The 22,419-nt window shown below is 38.0% G+C and overlaps 1 protein-coding gene across 2 annotated transcripts in view; it reads right to left on the bottom strand.

Moving 5' to 3' along the window:
* The window catches only part of LOC307158523 (globoside alpha-1,3-N-acetylgalactosaminyltransferase 1-like), a 28,959-nt gene that overhangs the window by 5,234 nt on the left and 1,306 nt on the right, over nt 1-22,419 (bottom strand). Inside the window, exons 2-5 of one of the 2 annotated variants that reach the window (XM_079871136.1) lie at nt 12,123-12,318; nt 6,517-6,552; nt 5,751-5,777; nt 4,660-4,707 (exon numbers count right to left, since the gene is read on the bottom strand). In XM_079871136.1, the coding sequence (XP_079727262.1) occupies nt 4,660-4,707; nt 5,751-5,777; nt 6,517-6,552; nt 12,123-12,184 (173 nt within the window). In that variant the 5' untranslated portion in view covers nt 12,185-12,318. The remainder of the gene's footprint in view (nt 1-4,659; nt 4,708-5,750; nt 5,778-6,516; nt 6,553-12,122; nt 12,319-22,419) is intronic. The other variant, XM_079871135.1, reaches the window with a different exon arrangement.

Genomic DNA, 22,419 nt, shown 5'->3' with positions numbered 1-22,419 from the left:
AACATCTAAAGCTCTTAATTGAATTTATTATTGTTAAAGGTGCTGTCTGTAAGAATGACAACTAGTGGTGAAAATAGGTACTGCAGTCAAAATTCAAAATATCAGAGATAGTTGTTTCCCTGCCCCCTCCTCCTCAGACTCAACGTTCATGCGGGTTGCCAGTTTGGGGACACGCAATAGGAACGGGCGAAATTGACAACGTGCACAGGTGTAACTATCGGTAGCAGGGTACGCGGTTCACTGCCAAAAGAACCAAAACCTGGTTCAATGACCATGGGATTACTGTGCTTGATTGGCCAGCAAACTCGCCTGACCTGAACCCCATAGAGAATCTATGGGGCATTGCCAAGAGAAAGATGAGAGACATGAGACCGAACAATGCAGAAGAGCTGAAGGCCGCTACAGAAGCATCCTGGTCTTCCATAACACCTCAGTAGTGCCACAGGCTGATAGCATCCATGCCACGCCGCATTGAGGCAGTAATTCATGCAAAAGGGGCCCAAACCAAGAACAGAGTACATATGCATGATTATACTTTTCAGAGGGCCAACATTTCTGTATTTAAAATCCTTTTTTATATATTTTTATTTATTTCATGTAATATTCTAATTTTCCAATATTTTGAATTTGGGGTTTTCATAAGCTGTAAGCCATAATCATCACAATTATAACAAATAAAGGCTTGAAATATCTCACTTTGCATGTAATGAGTCTATATAATATAATAGTTACACCTTTTAACTTTTGCACAATATTCAAATTTTTCGAGTTTCACCTGTATATTCTGTGTCTCTATGATCCTATCCTGTCCTATTCATGCTAGCCTACTCGTGGACATTGCGTCATCACGTGTTATAGTAGGGGGACCCACCTTGATATTCCTGTATAAGGGCCTGGTGTTGGCTCGTTACACCACTGAGTTAATGAGTTGATTTGTTGATCCGTGTTTTAATATGCTCTCGTTCATAGAGATTTTTAGATGGCTTGAGGCTTTTTAGGTTGTGTGGAATCTGCAATCTCTGACCCAGTTTGTTTGCTCGTTTCCAAGGCTTTGTAATTAATACGCAGTGTTTTCTGCCAACACCCCAGGGTGTCGAAATACTATCGGGTGAACTGGCAGTGGGCGAGATCACACAGACCAAAACAAAAACCGACTGACAAGTCAAATAACTGGCTGTAGAAGTGTTTTTCAGAGAAACGAGTATGTGAACTTAGCATGTTTCCTAAATATCTGCAAACATATTATGGTATGTTTATGCTTACATACAGCACCTTTAAACCTCAGCAGGGCATTTCACCAAAACCAGTCCCCCTGGTTACCTGTCAACTTCTGCTAACGATAACTCTCAAAGCACATTACAGTTTTGCCCATCAATACCTCACCTTCTCACACACTGAATAGCATATATACAATACCATTTACATATGGGTAAGTGTACCTATTAAGCCCACCAAAATCTAAGTCTAGGTTTTTTTTCATAAATATTAACAGTTTATAAGAAAAATCATTTGTTAAAATGCAAGATTTATCTCTCATTTGAAAATGTCTTAAAGGAGTCATGACCTGTAATTTTCACTTTTCCACGAGAATCAATGTATGTTATGATTGCCTAACGATTATACACTGGCCGGGAAGCCGATTTTTAAAAGTGAAGCGTTTGTTTACCCCTGGGTTCGTAAACCAGCCCACGTGCACGCGCACTCAAATACGAGATTTTAATTTCTGCCCCGACTTGACGTCAAGACGGGGCAGGATATACCATATATGGACACCGCAGACCTATGCTGCAGAAGCCCGCCCTGCCCCTCTCCCCCTCATATTCAGTTGCGAAAGATGCAGAAACGTAGTGCACACGTGAGTTGCTCTGTTGTTGACTGCCAGAATCAACATGTAAATGTGTTTTCTCTCCCAAGAACGGACCAAGCTGTCAGGGACCAGTGGATTAAATTCATTTTCAAACAGACAAGAAAATGATACAGCTATATTTTTATAGAATTGTATATTATATAACTATGACAACATATAATTGTATTGATTTTTTTATAGAATAGATAAGGATAGATAAATAAAACAAACAGTCAAGTAATAATAAACATAAAGAAAAAGATCACGTTACATGTCTGTAGAAGAAAAATATTGAATGTCTAAAAAACCACAATGTGAAATAAGGCAAAAACACCACATGATAGCAAACGTTGATCTCAATAACCACTGTAAGCTGATAAAAAAAGTAGACTACATCTCCGTTAATGTAATCATGTCTCAGTCAAAATGATTGTCTTTACCATTCAGAGACATCTTGATGTAGACGTCCTTCCATCGACTCTACATCTTCCCTTTCCAGCTCAGGTTCAGAGTCTGGCTCATACATATACGGTTGAATTCCGTAGGTCGCGGCCAGGTCGGGTTCATTCACAACTTGCGCCATGATGTCATTTTGGAATGATATGCTGAAGTTACCTGCGGTGTCAACCCCCCTCCTTCCTGCCACCAATCAACGCGCCCCTCATTTGCATTATTAAAATGACCGTCCACGACAGCCAAAATATCGCATCAGATCTCGCGAGACAATAATGCCTTCAGAAATAAGGGTCAGAGGAGCTCTGTGTTTATTTTTTTTCCACTTTTCTTTTTTAGAAGGGCCTGAAAGACTATAATAGAGCGTGGGTATCCAAGGTAATACTAGGTTATGACTCCTTTAATTAGTTGATGTACATTTTAGAATATAAAATAAAGATAATTTAGGAATAAAGTCAGAAGTCTGGCATGGGCTTAATTGGTACTTTGGCACCATTTAATCATCTTTGATTCACAAAATATAAAAATTAATTGATTTTGAAGAAGTAAAACATCAATATATTTATTCAGTGACAAGGAAGTATTAAAATAATTCCTTTTGCTAATGTTTGATTAGAGCCCTGGGTGGGATGGGTAGGTGTTTGTGGCCGGTGGTCTGGAGCCTTAAGTCGGCTTGACTGGAGTTGTAGCTGGAGTCAAGCTGGAAGTTTGACCGGGTGTATCTCAGGAGCCAAGCCGAGTTGGGAATCCATACTCTAGGCTTAGGGGGGCCTCCTAGTGGGCCCCCCACACCGGGAGTCTGGAGCCTTAAGTCAGCTTGGCTCCCGAGTTATGCCTGGTCAAAGGTGGAAGTTTAATTAGGTTTATCTCAGGAACGAAGCCGAGTTGGGGCTCCAAACTCTGGGGTTTCGGGGGATCTCCTAGTGGGGCCCCCAAACCGGGAGTATGCAGCCTTAGGTCGGCTTGAATCTGGAGTTATGCCCGATCAAAGTCCCACAGGAAGTTACCATATCTCGGGAAGAAAGCAGAGTTAGGGCTCAATACTCTGGGCATAGGGGGCCCACTGGGTGACCCCTCCATGCCCGGAGTCCGGAGCCCCAACTCGGCTTGGGTCCCGAGTTTTTCTCGGTCAAAGCTGGACAGAAAGTGGCAGTATCTCGGAGCCGGACGGTCCCAGGGGCTCAGGACTGTGGGGTATGTAGGGTCCCTCTGGGACCTCTCCATGCCCGGAATCTCAAGCCTTAACTCGGCTTGGCTCCCAAAATATGCCCGGTTATACATAAAGGACTTTAGGACAAAACATCTCATTTGAATGAATTTGTAGGCCTATCTAAATATAGTTGTAAATTAAGGTAAGGTTAAAAGGTTAGTAAGGTAAAAGCACACAAAGAAATGTTATCATTAAACGCTTTCAGAAAATGTATCAAAGTTTGCAATTAGAGGGATTCCTCATTGAAACACATAAGGTGGGCTTAAATGGTTCCACAGTGAGTGATGGTGAAAAAAGACAATGTTTTCCTTTAAAAATGTCAGATATGTTTACAAATACATGCAGGGATCTTAAATATACTGTGGACTAAGTATCATAATAATTTTCATTATGCCCACATTGAGAAATGTTACGTTTTTTTCATTCAAGGTTAGCTTGTGTTTCCCATAGTTTGCATGTGTTTTGTGGCACTGCACCATTTAAGCCCATCTTTAAAAATCTCTACAAAACAATTTATGATGTATTTATTTGTAAATTAATGTAAAATGAATCGCAAAACATTTATTGTTTGCAGTCCACATGCTTAATTCTTTGGCAGTCTAGCCTTTCTGTAAGACTAATGGTTTGACCTAGAGATTAGCTTTGAACGCAAGCTAATAAAACTCATCTTTCCATTTAAAGAAAAATTATATAAAATGATGAAGTACTATTTGTACTATCACAAAAAACAATACATTTATCTCTTATTTGACATAATATCAATGTAGTTACCAAAGAAATGGCTTTAGGAAATATAATATGAAATATTAAAACAGATTTCCTTTCTTGTCCTGTTTCAATTTACAAAGTGTTAAGACAATCTAGATCATTGACTTCCTCAAATCCTAATATTTCCTCTACAACTCCCATACCCCTGATTTTGTACTTTTGATTGTAATCTTGTTTTGATGTTACAGTTTTAAAGTGGTAGTTAAAAGAAGCCACCACAACAAAACTTCTGCAAAATAAAGTTCAGTGACTGCCATTGCATAAAATACAGAAATGTATGAGTTTAATGGATTGCATTCCTGGGCTCTGAATAAAATCCTGTTTCCAACACACAAGTCACAATAAATTAGAGCAAAACTGTTGAATGAACTGTTGTACTCACCCACGTGGTGATTGCAACAGAGAATTTTCCTGGTGCTCTTTTGCTACTCTAAGAAATAAGAGATACAGCAGTGAATTATTGTGTTCTGTAATATAACATCTGTTGTGTCTGTGTTTCTTTATTAACATGTGGATGCATGTGTGTGCAGGCTTACTGCACAGTATGCATCATTAGCAACTGCAATAATGCATGCATCTACCAGATAGAAGAACGTGTGATTTAGCTACAAACACATTACAACTAACATGTAACCTACCTCATTAAACCTCTATGGTCCGAATTCAGTGGTGGAAAGAGTACTGAAAATGTATACTTAAGTACAAGTAATGTTACATTGCTAAAATAATACTCAATTACAAGTAAACGTACTGGTGTCAAAAAAAGTACTTAAAAGTACAAAGTACTCTTCTCAAAAACTACTCAGAATACTAATTTTTTAAAGATGAAATGTCTTAATATGTATTCCACTTGGTCCACATAAAATGTAAATTATGACTTTTTCCACCTTTTCTCTCATCCTCTTTGCTAAGCCTGCATCACACTGTTATACTCGATCACATATTGATCTCAAGTTTGATATGGAGTACTGCAAGGCTTATTTCTAAAACCATTGTTTATACATTTATACCTGCTTGGAGATATCATTAGGAAACATGTTAGATTTCACTGTTATGCTGATGATACTGAGCTCCATATTTTTTTAGGCCTGACAAAACACAGCGCTAGAATTTGTAAAACCGCATTTTTCCATCATAAAAATGTCTCTATACTCTCAGTGTCAAATGCAGAAAAGTTAATTCATGCATTCATGACCCCCAAGGCTAGATTACTGTAATACCTTACTGGTCATTAGGGTAATCAAGCAAAAGTGTCCAAAAACAGGAGAGAAGCAGAGATAAAATACATAGTATAAAATAAGGTAAAAAAAAATTTACAGTCACTTGGCCATGCTGACAGTAAGTTTGAACTCGCACTATAGTGTAGGCCATGTGCATATAAATGTATGTATGCTTCTGAATGCGCTTTTGTATGTGTAAGTATATGATTTGAGCATGTGTCTCAGTGAGTGTATTAAGAGTGGCAGTACTTACTTAAGGCAGAATCCTGGCTCTTTATATCTGAAACAGATAAAGGTTATAATGCTGAAATACTACATGGTCACAATACATTACCTTATAATTCAGGAATAAGGGATTACTCTTACATTATTATTATTATTATTAATTATTTTATTTTTATGTCTTTTATGTCAGTATGTCTTACTGTGAGGCTGAAATGCAACTAGTCTCTCATGAGGATGAATGGCTGAATTACGTAATAGTATTTCAACATTATTATTCCCTGATGAACGGTGCTGTACAGGCTCTTTATAGGCGCAATTCTTTAAAGACTCACCAGATGATGCTATTTATCAGTTTACCGGGAATAAGAAAAAACGACAAGTAGCCTGACAAAAAGTTAAAAAAAGGGCAAGTGTAACATCCAAAAGTAAATTTATTCTGATTAAAACGATTGACTGCCATTATAAAGTAGTAAAAACATATGTTTAAAGTTTAAGTAGGCTATACATTGACACTCAATAAATACAGCACAAACAAATCTGACATGCTAACTAGGCCACTGATCCGTGTCAGTGATTGTTTTATTATGTTATGAATGGTGTATGAACTGCTTGGTGTAGGCTGATTTATAGAAATTAATTCAATATAGGATTAATGAGTAATGTAACCAATGTGAAGCAGAGTAGGCTATCCCGTTCATTTCTAGAAGTAGGCTAATAACTGGTTATGTCTCAGAGGTATTTGCTCACAATGTTTTGATGGATATAGTTATCACACACAGTTGAAAAACACTTACCTTTGTGAGTTGGAGTTGTAGGCCAAATAAATAAGTCTGTGAGGAAACACAATAACAGATCATGAATGATAAAGTGAAGGAGATCATATATTTTCTCAACTGAATTATCCGATTTAATACACAAATACACATAATACTGTCACAGTAGTTTGATTAGGTTTTGCAGTGATCTATACTGTAGTAAACATACATTATTGTATAGAAAAGTTTATAAGGGTTGAATCTGTCCCTATAAATGCCCAGCGGACCAACAGAAAGACTGAGGGGTGAATTTTCAGGAGCTACTGTTGTGTCATCATTACTTATTTCAATGTAACTCTAATCAACTAATCGACAAACCCAAATCGATAAAATATGAAAAATAGTGAGGATATAACTGACAAGCTAGAAATGTAATACGTGACTTTTACAATAATTACTTCACATTCTATCTTTCACTTCCAAATAATTTCAAGATTGCTGTGATTAGTAGAAACTGTTTCAGCACCTGTTGCAATGGGATCCAGGCCATACTGAAACAAGTTTTCTTTTGTTTTTTGTTTTTTACACAATAAAACTGCAAAACCCCAAGTATTAAATTACACTGGGAGTTTTGCAGTCTGTCTAATGTTTCAGCATGCTGGAAAACATCTGTGGTGTTTCACAATTGGTGAAGTGCTATTCGCTCTACATGAGCTCCCTAACAACATTTGATCCGTGTTTAGAGAGAATTCTTGGAGTAGTAATGCAAAAAATAAATAAATAAAAATTTCCATTGATATTGATAATTGATAAACACAAATGATAAAGTAAACTTTCTCACACACTTCCAATCTATTACATGAAAATTGCCTCTCAACTGGGCCATTAATTTCGGACCCAAACATCATATTTCAAAATGTAATTACATACCAACTCAGTAAGATGACAAGCAACACCATAAAAACGGGATTTGATCGCATTGGTTTTTAACAGTTGGTTCTTCCTTCACGTTAGGAGATGAACTTAAAGGATACTCAATGAACTTAAAAATGTAACTTAAGTGCCTCAAAGCTCTTTCTCCTATAGTGGGGTTACTGGTGGAGCATTGACAATCTTTGCGGTTCTTGCTAGAACTTATGGGATCCTTTAAGCACTTTGTATTCAGTTCAGAGGTTCTGGAGTCACCTTTTCATTACAATGAGACCTCGAAGTGCTTTGGGGGAAATTAGAGGAACTTGAATTCTATAAAAGGGTTATTGTAAGATCTTTTAACATTTAAGTGGTTCCTGGAAGATCTCTTATGTAAAAGTCAGCATCTGGAGGCCACTATAAGATTTTAATTATCCTATTATTATTACATTTACATTTAATCATTTAGCATACACTTTTATCCAATGCAACTTACAAATGAGGAGAGCAATAGAAGCAGTTAAACTAACAATATGTAAGTGTTGTGACCCTTCCCAGTTTAGTCTGATTTATTTGTTTATTTTATTAAAGATATAAAGTAGAAGAGAAGAGAAAAGAAAGCATTGGTATTAATGAATCCAGTGAATATATTTAAGATTCAGTATACATAGGCTTACATTTATTTAGTATATTTTACTGATTAATTTAAAACTTAAACGACAACAACAATAAATAATAATAATAATAATAATAGTATGAAGAAGAAAAAGCAGGTGACATCATACAAAGCTACGCGTTTCCAAGGCACTTCAGAGGGCCTTTAATGTTGTTTATATAATTATATTCTGCCGCTGTGATATTACTGCCATTCCATATTTATTTATGTCATTCGCTGTCAGTATTGGTCATATTTAGTCCTTATAATCACCAATGCACGGTTGCGTCTCAGGTAGCGCGCATGCGCTCAAAGTTGTTTACATCTTGGTTTGACCGCAAGTGCAGCAGCAGCCATATTCACGTGCACACGCATCCATTCCCATTTATTCAAGTATATCATCATAGAGATTGTATTTACCGTTATTCATCAGTGTTTTACCAAATGAGCTTGATTAATATTGTGTTGTGTTTTTATATATGTTTATATCCATATCCATATTTATATTTGTCTTTTTTATTCCCAGAACCACACATTTATGCACATTTAATAAAGACAACGGTTTGGATTATAACCTGAGTGAGACATCATTGTTCTGACCGGACAAACTGTAGCCTTCAGCCAAAACCTGAACTAGCAATTAGAGAGAACTCTAATTGCTAGTTCAGGTTTTGGCTGAAGGCTACAGTTTGCTACAGTTTGAAGGCTCACAAGATTTTTCAGGACAGTCTTGCACACTTACTTCCTGTCGCGTACACGCGCTCTCAAGTGGCCAAGACCGTGGCTATTTGGAAAGGCCCAAAGATCTACATGATACATACTGACCATTAATACATTTATTTATTAAGAAAATATTATCACAATTAGGCTTCAGTTTACACTGTTAGCCCGGGCAAGTTGAATCTACTTAAAAAATTGGAGCAAACTGGTTGCCCTAAAATTTAATAGAACTTTTTTTTACAGATTGATCCCAAATAAGTAGCTTGTGAGTATCGACCCTATTTGTGTGTCATTTGGAATAAAACTGACAAAGAACTGTCTGTACAGGTTGAACTAGCTAAGCAAGTTAAGAGGGTCACACCAGTTAGCAAGAATAAACATTTCCATTTGTGTATGTCAAACTTGTTTTTTTTTCTAACCTATTCCATTCACCTTTGTTGTTTTTGTAAAGCTAAAGGACAAATTACTTCCCTGTTGTTTGCTGTCTTTTGGACTGGCAGATTGTGTCACGACAATATTGTTAGACCAAAAAAATATATTAAAAATGTATCCCTAACAGGTAAAAGAAAACCCACTCATTCATTATTAGTTGTCAAACCTTGGTCACAGATCAGAACATTCAGAAGGTCTCTCAAGTACAATCAGAGCTTGCCTACCCTATCCACAATGCGTTTTACATACACGTTCTGGCTGACTTTTCCATTAGTTGACATGGTATGGTTAGACTCAGATGGTAATAACATATATTAAGTTGGGTGTCCACCTTAGAGATAATACCCATAGCCTATTTATAATGAAATAATCATATTTAAAAATCTGATATTAAAATAATAAAATATATTTTATTTCACAGTTACTACTGTGAATCTATATTAAATTATTATGGGATCTCCATCAATGCTTTCATAATCTTTACTTTTTTTTTAAAAAAAATACATTTTTATATTAACATTTTATTACAGTATATTTATTTAACAAAAAAGTACATAATTTACTATAAAGTGACTGTTTTGAACAAGTATTAACTTAGACATTATTAAAAACATATTTTTATCTAAAGTATTTGAATCAATACTGTGTGCCTTTTGCCCCATGCTGGTGAGCCTTTTACTGCGTGTGTGGGGTAAAAGGCCCCCCTTCGCCACCTCATACATTTATAAGATTTTTCAACAAAATTAACCACTTTTATGATTTATTTTCACACAAAGTTTGTTGCTCAATCAGTATTCAATATAAACTTCTTTTTTTTTCTGCAATCATGCACTTTGTGAGGAGCGAAAAGCAAATGTTTTCCCTATTGCACCCAACGTGACAGGAACTGCCACGAATAGCCTGATCTAGCCAATTAATAAAGGCTTGTAAATGCCATTTACCTACGTTGTCGGCTTCATTGGTTTGCATGTAAACCAGGCCAACAGGTTATTTCAATAAGCCGATTTTTGTGAGTTGTCAGCGTAATGGTGTATAAACATGCTCAGTAATGACTGGTAACACAAATTTTCACCGTACTAGTATGGGTTTTTTCAGTTTGGTAGCTGGACTGATGTGGGCATAATCTACAGGATATATGACTTGTTCTATAAGGGTGTTTTTATGTAATTTGATGAGTTACATGTAAAGCATAATAGCCCCAAAAAGGATTTCTTTAAATACTTGCAGATAAGACTATTCATTCAGATTAGACATGCTAGTCTTAGCCTGAATAGCTAGATTTTCTTCTTAAGGATACTGAAGTTAAACACTTCATATCCCAATTTTACTCTATGATAAGCCATCACAAAGTAGACAATCTGATTTTGTTGCAGAAGGCATGGAGTAAGAACTTATAATGTGACATTGATGGCCTAGGGATGTCACGATACCAAAATTTAACGACGAATTATTATTTTTTCCGAAGTGTTAACAACTTAGTGTTAACTAATAATTGTTGCAAACTGGTACTACCAACATAATATTAGTGCATTCCTGGAACTGGGCGTCGTTACACTACATCCTTATGCATCGCTTTCTGTCAGGACTTTTACATGCTTTTCTCAACGCACTGAAGTGACATCGACGTCCGGGTTAGCGGTAGCATGAGCCGTCTGGCAAGTGTTATTTAAATAAACTCCTGATGTACTTACAAACTTTCCAGTTTATGAGTACAATACCTATTTGTACTACTGTAGAAGTTTGGTACCATTCTGGGCATTATTAGTGGGGTCATTTACGAGATACATCATAGGATCCATTAGCGCCTGCACTAAGCCATTCGGCTGATTTCTCTAAATAAGCTCTAACTTTAATAATGTTCAACCAAGGGGGAAAAGGGGGGGGGGGGGGGGGGGGGTGTTTGGCTCGAGGTCATGGTGCAAAGGACCCTAGGTTGATTTTACTCCGAACCATCCCTTTAAGTATTTGAAAAAAATATTAAATTCAATTCAATGACTTTATTATTTATGACAGTAATCATAAGTAAATAATACATAGGCTAAGCATTGAAGGCTACATGCTGTTTAAACGTAAATATTGGTTATAAATAAATCAAGTGAAAAATAAGCAACCTATGCACACATTATTATTATTATTATTAGTAGTAGTAGTAGTACTGTAGTAGTAGTAGTAGTAGTATTTTAAATACATGGAGACGTAGCTAAATCTACTGTGCAGTAGCCTAATATAATTATTTCTGTAAATTTCTTCAAGTTAAACCGAACATTTATTTTGACGGGTTGCCGTGAAGACCTTTGAGTTTCTGTGTGTGTATGATGTGACGATAGTTTTTCTCAAATGAAAAGGCAAAATGCTCATGAAGTGATTCTCAGAGCGGCTCTGGAGATGAATTTCATCATGTCGTCATATAGTGAGGCAGCAGAGATCAGCATCACTCGTGCTTCAGTGTGTGTGTGTACGTGAGGTAAATGAAACCGCGCGTATGCCCCATTAATTCACACAGAGACCAGCAGAACATGCAGGGTTAATATTTAAATAGTCTTTTTGCAGTTTAATGTACACATACACTACATGGTATCGGCTAGCACTACAGTGCTAAGAGTAAAAAAGTTAGTCTGGAGCCCCGCGCTTAGATAAACACGGAAGCGACTGAAAGCAGCTGCCTATATTAGCAAAGAACTTAGTGGGTACCGAATATACCCGGTAGCCTACTCGGTACTACAGAAATGCTGGTATCGTCATATTTAAAAAATTTCAGTACCGAAGTACCGGTACTTTTGACAACACTAATGTCTGGGAAGATATCAGACTAAAGTTACCCTTGAATATTTCAGTATAATATTTGAAATAATACTGAGGTATTATCACATCAATTCACAAACCAATTAGAAAGTCAAACCAACAAATAGTAATAAAGAGTAATACATACCCACTCAGTACAATTCCAAAGACTACAAGAGTCATGAAAACAAGATTCTTATTGTGTGCCATTATTCCTGGATTACTTGTGTCCACAATGACATGAAGTTGTAGACTAAACTGGAGGTTAAGCGAGAGGAATAAACCAAGAGAGATTTAGAACAAGGAAGGAGGAGTGTGTTGCCATTGCCATGGTGGTTTCAGACCTGGATAAGAGCACAGGAAAATAATGCTCAAAGCAAACACTCTCTGACAATCTCAAAGCCATTAGTCGATGATAACATTACAATAAGCCCCAAAGTCTTCACAAGGACAGGACTATTAACAGTCTATTTTACTATTTGAGCATATAATAGTGTGTGTGCCTTCCATTGTCAATTGCGCTCGTTCCTGTTGCGTGTCCTCAATCTGGCAACCCGCGTGAGCGTGAGTCTGAGCAGGAGGGGGGGGGGGGGGGGGGGGGGACTCTCTCCAAAATTTTTAATTTGGACTTGCAGTACCCATTTCAATCGCTAGCTGTCACACACTGCACCTTTGATCGTATTCAGAACAGAACAAGAATTAAAAATATATACTGTGAAACTCATGAATATTCATTATGGATTTTAACTCATTGGATGTAGTAAACAAAATAAAAACGTGTGAATTCTCTTGAAAATGAAATAATTGTTGTAGAACTGAGTTAAGGTGAAACCAACCTCAGGAGCCAACTCAAAGGAGTCAAGAAATAGCCTAATAGATAGAAACAAGTAATACAAACTCAGTGAGTGTTTTAGCGCAATTTTCTGACGTCATGGGATCACAACACTAAGAGATAGTAAATCTTTTTATGTTTTTTTTTTTTTGTTTTTTTTTGTGCGTTCCCGAGATTAGACCTTCCTTAACATAATGCCGAAAACCCGAAGTCTCTAGGGGTGGTCTGGTTGAGGAGGAGATAGAAGTGCAAGATTGGTGCGCACAGACAGAACAGATCATGAAATCATGAGTTAACAATCGCAATTTTGTCCGTAGGAAAATTGCGCTAAAAACATGCCTGACAGGAAGAAGAGAAGAAAGATCCAAACCAGTTGCATGTGAAATTTAAAACCAGGTGTTATGAGAAGCAACACCCTGATGAATTCACACCGTTTATATGCATATGATCTGTTTGAACTTATATTTATTAGTAGTAGATTATAGAATCATTAAAGCATATCTTTGTGGAATGCTAGTGGGTGTCTCTGGTGTTACCCAATCAGTGAGGCGTTTTCAAACCACGATGGGTATTTTCAACTGCGTTACCTTTGTTCTAATCCACTGGGGGTTTGGTTTAGCATTCGGGTAAAGTGACTGAAAAACAGTTGCTTCCTCATTAGAGAAAAAACACATAATATTCACACATGCATCATACAGAACTCCTGTTCATGGATCACCTAATTTTTTTTAGCATTTTAGCATTTATTTCTCTTTTCCTTTGTTTTGCATGTTGTTGTTTTTTGTGCTTGATTTGTTTTGTTACTGACTGTAATTAGATACATTAATTAAAAAACTTATTAAAGTGTTTGAATAAACCATACTTTTTTCTACATACTTAAGTGCATCTTGCTTTAGTATTTATTAGGAATTTTAAAATTAAAGTTTTTTTGAAGTGCAAGTGACATGAACATGAGCAAAATTGTCACACTTTAGACATAGCCAATGTCTATTACTCAAGTCTCGCATTGCACCTTGCATTCTTTCCTTTAGTTTGAGTGAAGGAAGATGAGAATGGGCAGTTAAAGAAATGAGAAGCACCCTCCTGATATTGGTGACATTGATTATACATTGAGTTGTAGTCGACAGCATCATTTGACCTGGGATTTGAGGCTATCCTGTATCTTATATCCTGCTTCCTGATCACTCTCAGGTAATTATTTGTATTCCTGAATCAGTATAAAAGGTGAGGAATATAACATATTTATTCAGCCCAGGACAGCAAAACTGGAGGGCCACACCTGATCCAGCTAATCAAGTCCTTCAGGCTTATTTGAAAACTACAGGTATGCGTGTTGGGGCAGGGTTGGAAGTTTTGCACCCCTGGTTTAACCCAATGGTTTTCAATCCTGGTCCTATAGGACCTATCGCTCTTCACGTTTTGTATGTCTCTCTTATCTGACACACTGGGCCTCATTTATCAATCGAACATAGAAACAAGTGCAGATCCGAGTGCAGAAATCATCTTACGACAGGGTTCACATGTGATTCATGAAACATTAGAATGACACCAATCCCATCAATCGAATGATCATATGTTGGCAGCTTAAAACAATCCTCATTTAAATATCACGCCTTAAAAATTCACGGTTTAGAAGCCTTCCCCTAGGATTTACGACATAACCGGTTTAACCGGTAAAACTTAACCGGTCAAGATGAGGAAGTAGCCTAATCTAATGAAAGAGAAATGGATCTTACTCAAAAAACACCCATTAACCTCGTAATTGCAAACAATTTCATAACTGCAAACAATAAATTAATAAACATTAATTTATATGTATATTAAATACCGGTGAATAAAACGAAACATTTATAAACATTTTAGCCCAGAATATTTTCCCCTCACTCCACAATAAATCCTTTAAATTTAAAGGTGCTGTAAGTTTTTGACTGTACTAAAGCATAGAAATACCATAATATGTTTGCAGATATTAGGAAACATGCTGAGTTCACATACTCATTTCTCTGAATAACAATGCTACAGCCAGTTATTTTCCTTTGAAATGTGTGTTTAGTGTCGGAATGTCTGTTTTTGTTTTGGTCTGTGTGATACCGCACGTTGCCAATTTACCCAATAGTATTTAGCCACCACAGGTTGCCAGTTGGTAGAAAACACAGCCATGGAATCTAGCAAACAAACCCGCGTGAGCGGCGAGTCTGAGCAGGAGGGACACATAGACAGTAAAAGATAAAACATACAGGATAGCCTCAAATCCCAGGTCAAATTATGCTGTCAACTACAACTCAATGTATAATCAATGTCACCAATATCAGGAGGGTGCTTCTCATTTCTTTAATTGCTCATTCTCATCTTCCTTCACTCCAACTAAAGGAAAGAATGCAAGGTGCAATGCGAGACTTGAGTAACAAACATTGGCTATGTTTAAAGTGTGACAATTTTGCTCATGTTCATGTCACTTGCACTTCAAAAAAAACTTTAATCTGAAAATTCCTAATAAATATTACTAAAGCAAGATGCACTTAAGTATATAGAAAAAAGTATGGTTTATTCAAACACTTTAATAACTTTTTTTAATTAATGTATCTAATTACAGTCAGTAACAATACAAATCAAGCACAAAAAACAGCAGCATGCAAAACAAAGGAATAGAGAAATAAATGCACATTATTTAAAAACAAATTAGGTGATCCATGAACAGGAGTTCTGTATGATGCATGTGCCAGTACTTCATACAAAGCAAATAAATCCTATACTGCATGCTGAGAGTTAAACTAGAACTTATAACAGTTACTTAGTAATTTTATGAAAAGTAATGCATTACATTACTTTTGCGTTACTTTTTCTCACGTGGGCTGGGTTTGTTTGTTTGGGTAAAGGTCAACGCTCAAACAAACCTTTCATCTGCTGTTCTGGATTAAAGAACAATAGGATACAGAAGAAGGAAGTTCAACACTTTTATTTCTAAATCTAATCTAAAGTAATTTTTGCTTATTAGTATGGTTGAATTAGATAATTGAAGGTCAGCAGCAAAGACATTGGTTAATAAAGTGAGATTAAAAACAAAGTATATTTGTGCAATTTAATATAGTTAATTATAAAAGTTTTGCGTAAAATTATGAGATTTAATTTGACTGTTTTATTCATTTTGAGGAATACTGAATGTTTTCGTGCAAGTGAGATGAGTAAATGCATGTTCACATTTAGTCTAGAACTAAAATAACCATCATATGCCTCACTTTATTTCAACACGTTATCTGAACATGGGGACAAACACAATAAATGTGAAAAAGTAACTGGCGTTACTTATTTGAAAAAGTAACTTTTGTATTTTGTTGTAAATTGAAAAAGTAATGTGTTACCTTACAAGTTACTTGAAAAAGTACTCTGATTACATAACTCAAGTTACTTGTAATGAGTTACCCCCAACACTGCTGCTTGTGATAACCTTGTGATAAACAGAGAGACTAATATTACCGTAGATGCCATTCTTTTTATGATGTAACAGGTACAGTTGCAATCAAAATTATTTAACCATATTTAATATCACAGTTCAACAAAGGCATCTGTAAACTATTATACTAGTGATTTCACTTTCGTCCAACCAAGGACGCTAAGTATTGTAGTGATTAATACTTATGTCATCAAACCTGCCTCATCTCGTCCAGGAGCCACACGTGGAGGTTCCACAGATCCGGACAAGGGTGCCATAGGGTGCCCCGTCTCTGAGAAAGGAGGTCCTTCCTCAGAGGAATTGGCCAGGGAGGTGCTGTCGTGAGGAGTACTAGTTCGGAGAACCAGGTCCGGGTGGGCCAATGAGGCGCAACCAAAATGACCTGCTCCTTGTCCTCCCTGATCTTGCATAGGGTCTGTGCAAGAAGGCTCAATGGGGGAAATGCATACTTGCAGAGGCCCCGCGGCCAGCTGTGTGCCAATGCGTCTGTGCTGAGCGTTCCCTCGGTCAGGGAGTAAAACAGGCTGCAATGGGAAGAGTCGTGGGAGGCAAACAGATCTACCTGTGCGTCGCCAAAATGTTCACAAATCAGCTGAACCATTTGGGGATGGAGTCTCCATTCTCCAGGGAGAGGCTGAAACCGTGAGAGCTCGTCGGCTGCACGATTCAGGTCTCCCGGGATATAAATGACTCGAAGCAACCTCAGACCAAAGTGACCAAAGGCGCTGGGGTCCTCTCCAGGAGCCCGCGGCAGCATGTCCATTGCACATGGCACCCCAGCCCGTGGTGGAGGCATCTGTTGATACAACAACATGCCTGGAAACTCGTTCTAAGGGCACTCCGGCAAGTCAGCAGTGACTGCGTGCACGTGGCGACCGAGACGATAAAAAAAAGTTTTTAAAAGAGTTTTTTGTCTCAAGAGTGCTGCTTAGCCTGGCATTTGGCCGGTTAAGGGACGGAGACGGGTGGTTCCGCCCTCCTGTGACCTCCTCCTGCTTGGGGCCGGTGAAGGAGCCACAGGGAGGCGGCGTCGGCGGGAAACAGACTAAGGAAACCGCATGGACGGATGACCGTCAGTGCAGAAGGGCCTCAGTCTGCTTCTGGGTGGTTGAAGACTGTTGGGCGCAGTCCACAACCACACCGCCGAAGAGCCCAGCCTGGGACATGAGGAGCTGAGAAAACGTGTTCTCAGACTCCCACACATCAACCCGGTTGAGCCCTAATGGCGTTCCTGGACCACACGTGGACATCACCTGGCCCAGGGATCGCGCAGTGACATACGTCGCCCATAGAGCGAGGTGTGTACAGTGCACAGCGGATCGACCAGCCCGGATATGGGAGCAAGGGGGTAATGTTTAAAAAAAAACTGAAGCTTCCCCGCGGGCCACCATTGATTAGCAGACCATCACCTGCTGTTAGCATTCCATTGACTCCCATTCATTTTGGCGTCACTTTGACAGCGAATAACTTTATATCTGAGGCGTTTAAAGACTCTATTTGTCCATTATTTATTTCTAAAGAAACACGGAAATGTACAAAAGGCTCCATTACCTTGTATCTTACGTTATGGCCCCGTAGAAGCAGTATTTGTAAAAATAGGCTAACGATTGCATCATAAACACGCGACTCTCTGTCGCACAGTAGAGAAATTACCGTATGGACAGGACGAGAAGCTCGCGGGCAATCGGGGACGTGGAGGCAAAATGACAAAATAATCAGAATACTTAGCAAAAGTTTCTCCTGCTCCTAGCTCATGGACACCTCCTACTCACACTCTCCGTCTCTGCAAGTTTCGGAAGGGAATGATTCAGATGTCTCTTGGCACAGCTACTAGAAGTCAGACAGGTTGCTCACGTCACATCTACGTCGTCAAGCTCAGTTTGAGTCTGCGCAGTACGGTCAGCCATCAGGAAGTGAGTGCTTCTAATTGACTTCACTTTTCTTCGTTGAATCCAATGGGGTTGCTGTGTCCATTTCTTTTACTGTCTATGCATGGGAGGCATAACCTCCCTGCATGGGGGTGTGGTCAGGGAAGAACTAGCGTTCCATGGCGGCCTGGTCTGACAGAAGTCCCGGGTCAGCACTGCTCCCGAGGAATGACATGTTGGTCATTCGAACAGTCATCGAATGTTATTTTGCTTGATATGCCAATCCTTAATATTTGGTGTTTTAAATGCCTGTTTGAGGTCTCTGTGAAAGTTTTAAAGCAGTCTTTTAGTGCCGCTTTCAGAGCGGTCACGTCCGTAAAGGAGAACTGTCACGTCTGTAACATTGTTCCCAGTAGGGGTTCAATCTTCAGATGGCTGGCAGGAGCTGCCACTGGCATGTCATGTGACCTGTCAGTGGCTGGCTGGCAGCTTCCAGTCTGATTCTGGCATATCATGAGACCTGTCAGTGGCTGGCTAGTTGTCTGGCAGACTGCCTTTGGCAAGTTTCAGAAACCATTGATTTTAGGCAGTTATTGTGTTTTGTGTTACTGTAGCTCATTTATTATGCATCTGTTGATATGATTATGTTCTTTTACATGATTGGCATTTTAGAGAATTTGATCCCAATTAAACCAGTCAAATGGCCGTGATCAGACTGGCAGCTTACTGACGCTCAATCCAGTCAGTCGCGGCTGAACTGCGAGTATAACGCGTTGCCTGACACTCTCGCTGCAAGGAAATAAATTATTTTCTTATTACGAAAATAATCTCATGCATCTATTCTTTAGTATGATTGATGTTTTGGGGCCAGTTATCCCTATTAAACCAGTCAAATGGCTGTGATCAGACTGGCAGTTTACTGACGCTTTGCTGGACGCGGCTGACTGGATTGAGCATGTGTATTTCCCTCATATTAAATATAAAACGCATGTGTAGACTGATATTTTTCTAATGTCTGGACTCCTTTATTAAGGGAGTATGGATATATAAACAAAAAATTCAATATATTATTAAATGCATTTTTTGAGAATTTATATTTCAAGTTTTGACTGCAAATGTCACGTCCATAATGCTAGAATTGCCCAATAGTAATTTAAAGATGTGGTAGCATTGGATCTGGACGGGAAGGATAGAGTTATAATGTACATAAACATGTCATACAGATTTACTTCTGCAGGAGTAGCCAACACACAAACACACACACACCACTCCCCACATGTGTACACACACATGTGCCCTAGTCATCTTCAAGTGACTTATTGTAACAGTTTACACACGGACAGAGGTTTGTACATGGCAGCTCATGCAGTTTACATGTGCATCTACACTTAACACAATTTGTTTTTTTACACGAGCAGTGCACAAGTTCCAGTATGGCCTCTGGAGCTGGACGTGTAGAGATCACGGGCGTAAGACCTCAGAGCCTGTGTTTTTACTGGAGTTGCCTAACCATCCTCTGCCTCTACCACTAAAAAAAGTGCAAAACAATAGATCTAGGTTCTGCACCCTTCCCCACATCACTGATTAAAGAAAAATGGTTTGTAACTTTCAGCAGGGGAAAACTCATGCTCCATATATTGGTTCCACCTGTTCCCTTAACTTGGGTAATAGACCAGTTTCACAGCGTTCAGGTGTCTGGCCTTGTTGATGTTAATGATGCCATAATTGGAAGGGTAAACTTTTGCAGGGTGTTTTTATTATATTACTGTATATTACAAATGTGTGAAATCAGAATGGTGAATTTGTTAAAGATTACAAAGAAAATGACAGGACATCGTATGACAAAAGATGGTTACATAAAATAAAAACAGTAAGAATACCTCTACATTCACATTTTGTGTCAAACTGAATATGTAGCAAATAGCATAAGTGGGTAAAATGAGTTAACAAGTTAAATCTTTCCTGGGCGCGGAGCACGCCAGTGTGTTGACACTTTCCCACGCACGTTATTGGATGAAGGCAACAAATACATCATGCATGTCGGACCCCACATGTAGCTACCTGCTCTATTCGCCGGGAAAATAACCTGGAGAAAGTTACCGATATTATAGTAATGGACAAAGTATGTGAGTGGCAACAATTTTTATTTGCTTTGTTGAAAAGCATAGCGGTTACATATAAAAAACTGGGTTATCCATCACCACAGATCGTCTGAAAACACGAAACCTCCCCTCGGCCCACCGTCTACTCTGGGAGTTTGAAGGGGTGCAATGTGTCGCGATTCTCCCTTCTCACACTGCGACACAGGTTTTTGCACTGGTGTAGTGCAGGGTATACGCAGGCATATAGCGCTTCTTTTTCAGTCGGCATTGCGTATACCAGAGCCCGTCTACGGAGAGCCTGGCCACTCCCTATTAAGTCCTATTGTACCGAATTTTAAAATATTGTTTGTTCTGGGCAGTATGGCAAAGCCATGGCAAAAAGCAGGATAACTTGTAGGCTATAGCCTACTTGAAAGGATAACAAATTTGCTGAGTAAAAACAGAGTTTGTGTTGCTGAATCATATTTTTTTCTAGTAGGCTACATCTTAAAATATAGAGCTCATGACAAATAAAAGTTCCAGATGGACAAACATTAAATGCAAAAATCAGTGTGACTAACAATATCTTAAAATAAACTAGAGAGTGGATACACAGATATGGCCTATTTATGAATGAAATTAATGCATTTATGTGTCATTTAAAATTATGCAAACAGGGAAAGAGTAGAAAACACGTATTATCCTGTCGCCCCCTCTAGTGGACAGCATTAAGTATTACGGCCTTCATTGCTCAGATAACGCAAGTCTTTTTTGGGAAAGTAAGTCTGACCAGTTAGAAAAGATATAAGCGAGTCAGACCGGTCTGAGCTGAGTTTGGTGAATCTAGGCGGAGTCAATTTCTCATAATAATAATAAATAATAATAATAATAATAATGTTCAAATAGCCTATGCTGGCTTTCTTAAGCCAACATAATAAAGAAAACTCAGAGAAACATCGACCAATTCAGTAATAAAATTGTATTAGTTTTATAATAAAACTAATAACATTTTAAAGGTATGCCGTGCTCTTCAACCGACCTGGTAATTTTGTCAGTATTAATGTAGCCATACGTTCACTGATTCTAGCTTCTCTCTTTTCTGTCTCTTTCTTTTCACGTGAACTGAGTAGGCTACACATGCTTACATTCATAAATATAAACTTTATTTCTATTCAATTTTCAAAATTATTTATAGCCTACAGTCTTGCCTTACATCAAAAGGCAGGTGTGTGACATATGTGCATATGTCACACACCTGCCTTTTGATGTAAATAAAAGATATTACGGACATATTATCATGGTAGGCTACAGTTCAGCCTATTATTGATTTTTATTTCCACTTTCCTTTTATCCAAAGAGACGGAACTATTTGCACTGTATTTATCAATGGGAAATGCATCATGCTAAAATAATCTGTCATATACTGTGGCTCATATTATTGGGGTCGCTTGCAAGTCGCAGCAGCACGAATTACGCGACCAGCAACATATTTCTGCTTCAAATAGTTGTGCGTAGTAGAAAATGAAAATCAGTTTCAAGTACAGTAAAATCAAGCAAAGTACAGATAGGCCTACTCAAAAAGTGTACTTAAGTACAGTACTCATGCAAGTAGCCTAAATGTACAAGTTACTGTCCACCTCTGGATTTTTTACACAACAAGGATATATTCCCATTGGGTTGTTGGGTTTTCATGTTTAATGAGAACTTTAGACATAATGATTTTTATACTTTACAAACTGTGTTATCCCCTAACTCTAATGTAACAGTTATGGGTATAGGTCATCTATGGACATCTAATGTTACGGACATATTATCATGGTACAGTTAAGCCTATTATTGACTTTTATCCAAAGAGATATTTGAACTAGTATTTGCACTGTATTTATCAATGGGAAATACATCATGTTAAAATAATCTGTCTGTGGCTCACATTATTGAGTCGCTTGCAAGTTGCAGCAGCACGAATTACGCGACCAGCAACATATTTCCACTTCAAATATTGTGCATATAGTTAACAGTGAGTGGTGGTGAAAAATCGAGCCAAAATCAAATTTTTCGTTTTTTAAACTAAACTAAAAAACGAATAAACGATCTGGTTTTCAATTTTCATTTCTCGTTATTCAGGAAATGAAATGATCAAAAAGCACGGACCGGGTGGCGTGAGCAATTGAACCATTGATTAAATGAACAGATTTGAAATGTAACATCTATGC

This window comes from Squalius cephalus (genome assembly GCF_949319135.1).
Source record: "Squalius cephalus genome assembly, chromosome: 5".
Lineage (NCBI taxonomy): Eukaryota > Metazoa > Chordata > Actinopteri > Cypriniformes > Leuciscidae > Squalius > Squalius cephalus.
Note: the sequence above shows the minus strand (reverse complement) of the source record. Positions and strands in the feature narration are given on the sequence as shown.